This window comes from Mus caroli, chromosome 5 (genome assembly GCF_900094665.2).
Source record: "Mus caroli chromosome 5, CAROLI_EIJ_v1.1, whole genome shotgun sequence".
Lineage (NCBI taxonomy): Eukaryota > Metazoa > Chordata > Mammalia > Rodentia > Muridae > Mus > Mus caroli.
This window is the reverse complement of record NC_034574.1, coordinates 58,230,450-58,236,710: the sequence shown is the minus strand read 5'-3', so window position 1 is coordinate 58,236,710 and position 6,261 is coordinate 58,230,450. Positions and strand designations below refer to the sequence as shown.

General features: G+C 44.4%; 1 protein-coding gene across 4 annotated transcripts in view; it reads left to right on the top strand.

Moving 5' to 3' along the window:
* The window catches only part of Tlr6 (toll like receptor 6), a 16,911-nt gene extending 10,977 nt beyond the window's left edge, over positions 1 to 5,934 (top strand). For all 4 annotated transcript variants that reach the window (XM_029477001.1, XM_029476998.1, XM_021163441.2 and 1 more), the window contains one exon: positions 3,448 to 5,934. In XM_029477001.1, coding sequence (XP_029332861.1) covers positions 3,479 to 5,893 — 2,415 coding nt within the window. In that variant the 5' untranslated portion in view covers positions 3,448 to 3,478 and the 3' untranslated portion in view covers positions 5,894 to 5,934. The remainder of the gene's footprint in view (positions 1 to 3,447) is intronic.
* Positions 5,935 to 6,261: the final 327 nt, after the last annotated feature.

The following is a 6,261-nucleotide window of genomic DNA, read 5'->3' as shown; positions in this document are numbered from 1 at the left end:
GTTGTGGGGAGCTGGCGAGTGTCAGCCGAACCTGCGCCCCAGCTGCCCTGGTGCTTTTCTGACCGGAAGAGGCTTGTGGCCCTATGTAGGCCGGATTTCTCTCTCCCCAACCAGAGCAGTCTCGCATATAAAACTTTTTTGGCGGGGTATATTTTAAGAGAGCTTAAATTGATTAGTTCTTTGAGAATTTTGAACACTGTTTTCCTTCGCCCCTTCCTAACTCTTAACCACCCACCCACCCGAGTGTCCCCCCACCCCACCCCCGTCCAATCCCATCAAATCCAACTTGTGCTATCCATGTATTCTTGGCTATGTTGCCTTATATTGGACTGAGTTAGACTTACCAAAGGCTCCTCCTCTCCCGGCAACCCTCAACTGCCTCAGCTCGGAGTGGGACATTATGCCCGCCTCCACACTCCAAGCTGCAAGTCTGTTAAAGACAACTTTTTCCCATTATTTTATTTATTTATTTATTTATTTATTTATTTATTTATTTATTCATTCACTCATTCATTTACATTACATGCCAATATCAGCTCCCTCTCCTATATCAGTTCCCCCTAAGGCAGCTCCTCTTCCAACTTCCCCCTCTCCTCGTCTGAGATGGGGGACCACCCCCATATCACTTCACCCTGGCACATCAAATAAAGACAGCTTTTTACAAGATTGTAAGAGATAATAGCCAGAGACCCCAGAAGATGTTAAAAGTTTTGAAATTTTAGAAATACTTGAAACTGTAAGAAAGAAAATTAAATTAAGCCCCGATCCTGGCACCACTGCTATTTGCATTTGGCATAATTTTTTCACATTCTCCCCCCACAGGTTTTGTGATGCTGTAATCTGTATTCTTACAAATTAGAGTCTTGGTGTGTGTGCAGTGCGGTAACCTTCCTTCCGTTCACTTAATGTTATATTGCAGGATTTTTTTTTTTTAATGCAGTGACTGAGGTTGTATGTCATGCCGCGTTGTGAATGAACCGTCATTTTCTACCCTAGCCATTCTGATCGTTCCGGTTTTCATCACGGTGTGAGCATCCCCACAACCTCATCGTCCTGTGGACCTCTACTGATCCCTCCAGTGAATGCTCAGCCGTGGAATTGCTGAAGTAAAGAGCAGCACATTTTAAAGGAATTTACATAAATTACCACATTACCCAGTGGAACTACGCTAATTTTTCAGACTCATTTGCTTTGTTCCCACACTTAACTTTATAATTTCCTCACATCTTGAATTTATTGATACCTAGAGCTTCCACTCGATCAAGCAAGAACTCCCAACATGCTTCAGTTTCATTCTTTTTTTTTTCTCCCAACATCTAATAATTCCTTCATAATCCTTGGCAAAGTTGTCCCAATTTCTTCTAAAAATATTTGTCATCAATATTTGCTGTGGCTCAGCAGTAAACATTACTACACTTTTGCTAATTATTTGTTCGTTTTCTTTTAAGAAATCTATTTGTTTATTGTTATATGTCTGAGCATTTTGTCAGTCCTACTGGTGTTGGGAGTGGCATGTAAGAACAGCGTGTGTGTTCATGATCACTGAACTGTCTCTCCAGCCCCTGCCTTGCTTCTTCTTATCTTTCTTTTTTGGCAGTACTAGGGCTTGAACATAGAACCTCAAGCATGCTAGACAAGTCTTCTATCACTAAGCCACTAGGAGTTCATTCTGGAAGCTCCTTGCCAGGGCATTCAATTTCTTTCTCTGAGGATTGGACCCATTCTCCCAGGGTGTAACCATGGATCTGGTCTCTACACCTTCTAGCACTTCTTTTGTGGTTTCTCTTTGGCCCCCTATGGTGGGTCTTAGGGAAAATTCCCTTCTTGGCCTTCTATCCCACTCAATGGGGCTATTTTTACGATTCAGCTCGTCCAAAGAGTTCACCATTTCAATCACTGGAGTGTTCAAGAGTCCATTCCTTTCTGTCTCAGACTCTCACCTTGTTCTGAGGACAGACAGTATGTCGTCCGTCCTATTCTTTTATCTGTTTCCCGGGTGAGTTTGAGTCCTTGTTTCTGTGAAGTTGGCTCTTTGCAGGATTGTGAGTCTGGTTGTACAATCCAATTCTGGGGATCTCAGTGAAAGTGCTTGCTACCCTGATTAATGAAAAGATGGCTCAACACAGTCCGCTCTGCTGCTGCGGTAACAAACCATTGATAACTCTGCGCCTCAACATGAGGGACATTTATTGTTCTACAGTTCCACGATGCATCTTGTAGGTCTTTAATCAAGACATCAATAAGGCTGAATTCTTTCGACGTGCTGTTGAGGATCAAGCAATTCAACCATTTCTAGAAGCGGCCTGCATTTGTGGCTTTTCCTATGGCTTGAATATTGATCTACAGGATTCACATGCTAGAAACTTAACCACCAAAGTCATATGTAAATTACTTTTGGAGGCAGGACCTTGGGCAGCACCATCATAAATGGATCAACCTTTTTATGGACTAATAAATTAAAGAGACATAAAGGGAGTAGCTTGTTACAAGACTCTCCCCCCTCCCCCGCCTTATCTCTTTCATCATGTCATGCTCTGTATGACATTAGGGCTTTGCAAAGAGTCACCACCAACAAGGGGTTTCTCACCAGATGCATCAACTCTTGGCCTCTTAGCTTCCAGAACTGTAAGAATTATTCTTTACCAGTTTCCCAATCCCTGGTATTATGTTATAACAACAAGAGAACAGATGAAAGTGGAGACCTTCCTCCAGTGATGGAACCTGCCAGGATCTGAATGCTTCTGTTTCCCTGAAATGTGTATACCAGACACCAAACTGTCAATGTGATAGCATTAGGGAATGGGTTGGCGGGGGGGGGGGGGGGGGAGGGAAGAATTAAGTTGTGGAGACTTGATTGACTTCCACAGTCTTTTGCTGGCTTCTGTCCCCTGATGTGACTCAGATATTTTCTCAGATCTGTTCAGAGCCCCCATGGTATAGATTCTCGAGTGTGTATGTGTCTTGATACCCCTGGGCCTCTTTGCCCCCTCTGCCCTTCCTCCATCCCCTCTCCATTTCTCTTCTTGCTGCTTCCCCTTTGTGCATATCCTCTCTCCTGTTCTCTTACTTCCCTGTGTCTGTTGTTCATCCTTTGCTACCTCTGGTTCAGGTGGCTGCAGATCATATATTTGTCTTTAAATTTTGGATTTTGACAAACATCACCCTGAAGGCTGCTCCAGCCCCGAGAAAGCTCTGCATGGGAAAGAAACTTGAGGCCCCTAGAGAATCCTTTAGGAATCCCCAAGACTAATCAAAACAGATAATCACGGTACTTGGATTAAAAGTTCATATTGTTCCCTGTGGCTTCAGACCGAGACAATATCACATAAAAAATGGGGGTGGTGATGAGTGCAGGGTGGGAGAAGAAAGCTCTCAGAATCTTGGAAATGGGAAGCTTAAAATTCACCACTTAATCTTTATTCACCCTAAAGTCTGTCTTATTTCTAGAGCTTGGACCCAAGTAAAAATGCTGTGAAGAATGGTAAAGTCCCTCTTGGATAGCCTCTGCAACATGAGCCAAGACAGAAAACCCATCGTGGGGAGTTTCCACTTTGTTTGCACCCTGGCCTTAATAGTCGGAAGCATGGCCCCGTTCTCTAATGATCTTGAGTCTATGGTAGACTATTCAAACAGGAACCTTACTCATGTCCCCAAAGACCTGCCACCAAGAATAAAAGCCTTGAGTCTGTCTCAAAACTCTATATCTGAGCTTCGGATGCCTGATATCAGCTTTCTGTCAGAGCTGAGAGTTCTGAGACTCTCCCACAACAGGATACGGAGCCTCGATTTCCATGTATTCTTGTTCAATCAGGACTTAGAATACCTGGATGTCTCACACAATTGGTTGCGAAACATCTCTTGCTGCCCTATGGTGAGCCTGAAGCATCTAGACCTCTCTTTCAATGACTTTGATGTGCTGCCTGTGTGTAAGGAATTTGGGAACCTGACGAAGCTGACTTTCCTGGGATTAAGCGCTGCAAAGTTCCGACAACTGGATCTGCTCCCAGTTGCTCACTTGCATCTAAGCTGCATTCTTCTGGACTTAGTGAGTTATCACATAAAAGGCGGGGAAACAGAAAGTCTTCGGATTCCCAACACCACCGCTCTCCATTTGGTCTTTCATCCAAATAGCTTGTTCTCTGTGCAAGTGAACATGTCTGTAAACGCTGTAGGACATTTACAACTGAGTAATATTAAATTGAACGATGAAAACTGTCAAAGGTTAATGACATTTTTATCAGAACTCACCAGAGGTCCAACCTTATTGAATGTGACCCTCCAGCACATAGAAACAACCTGGAAGTGCTTGGTTCAACTTTTCCAATTCTTTTGGCCCCGACCGGTGGAGCACCTCAATATTTACAACTTAATGATAACTGAGAGGATCGACAGGGAAGAATTTACTTACTTGGAGACAGCACTGAAGTCACTGACAATAGAGCACGTCAAAAACCAAGTGTTCCTCTTTTCAAAGGAGGCGCTATACTCAGTGTTTGCTGAGATGAACATCAAGATGCTCTCTATCTCAGACACCCCTTTCATCCACATGGTGTGCCCGCCATCCCCAAGCTCATTTACATTTCTGAACTTTACCCAGAATGTTTTCACTGACAGTGTTTTTCAAGACTGTTCCACCTTAAAGAGATTGGAGACACTTATCTTACAAAGGAATGGTTTGAAGAACTTTTTTAAGGTAGCTCTCATGACTAAGAATATGTCCTCTCTGGAAACTCTGGATGTTAGTTTGAATTCTTTGAACTCTCTTGCGTATGACAGGACATGCGCCTGGGCTGAGAGCATATTGGTGTTGAATTTGTCTTCGAATATGCTTTCAGGCTCTGTCTTCAGATGCTTACCTCCCAAGGTCAAGGTCCTTGACCTTCACAACAACAGGATAATGAGCATCCCTAAAGATGTCACCCACCTGCAGGCTTTGCAGGAACTCAATGTAGCATCCAACTCCTTAACTGACCTTCCTGGATGCGGGGCCTTCAGCAGCCTTTCTGTGCTGGTCATCGACCATAACTCAGTTTCCCATCCCTCTGAGGATTTCTTCCAGAGCTGTCAGAATGTTGGATCCCTAACAGCAGGAAACAACCCATTCCGATGCACATGTGAGCTGAGGGACTTTGTCAAGAACATAGGCCAGATAGCAAGAGAAGTGGTGGAGGGCTGGCCTGACTCTTACAGCTGTGACTACCCAGAAAGCTCTAAGGGAACCGCACTGCAGGACTTCCACATGTCTCCATTGTCCTGTGATACTGTTCTGCTGACTGTCACCATCGGGGCCACTATGCTGGTGCTGGCTGTCACTGGGGCTTTCCTCTGTCTCTACTTTGACCTGCCCTGGTATGTGAGGATGCTGTGTCAGTGGACACAGACCAGGCACAGGGCCAGGCACATCCCCTTAGAGGAACTCCAGAGAAACCTCCAGTTCCATGCTTTTGTCTCATACAGTGAGCATGATTCTGCCTGGGTGAAGAACGAATTACTACCCAACCTAGAGAAAGATGACATCCGGATTTGCCTCCATGAGAGGAACTTTGTCCCTGGCAAGAGCATTGTGGAGAACATCATCAATTTCATTGAGAAGAGTTACAAGTCCATCTTTGTGCTGTCTCCCCACTTCATCCAGAGTGAGTGGTGCCATTATGAACTCTATTTTGCCCATCATAATCTCTTCCATGAAGGCTCTGATAACTTAATCCTCATCTTGCTGGAACCCATTCCACAGAACAACATTCCCAGTAGATACCACAAGCTGCGGGCTCTCATGGCACAGCGGACTTACTTGGAATGGCCTACTGAGAAGGGCAAACGTGGGCTGTTTTGGGCCAACCTTAGAGCTTTGTTTATTATGAAGTTAGCCTTAGTCAATGAGGATGATGCGTAAACTTGAAGCTTGGGTTTCCAACTTAATAAACTGTCAACCTGGGCTCTCATGAGCACTGTGGTTTTAAGTTCCTACCTGGAGGTACTTCTGTTGTGGTGTCTTAGTTTGCTTTGTGCTTATGATAAATAACATGTTTAGAAGTAGTTTATGAAGGTGCTAACTTCATTAATGGACTTGCCCACTGCTGAGTTCACAGCTGAATGGACAATTAGCATGGGGCCCTGATTGGAGGAAGTTGGTCACTGCGGGCTTGTCTTTGAAGGCTGTAATTTTTTCTTCAAGGCTCATTTTTCTTGTTCTTATATCAGGGTCTCACCATGTGTTGTTTAGATTGTCCCTGAGCTCCGAGTATCCCTTCTGCCTCAGCC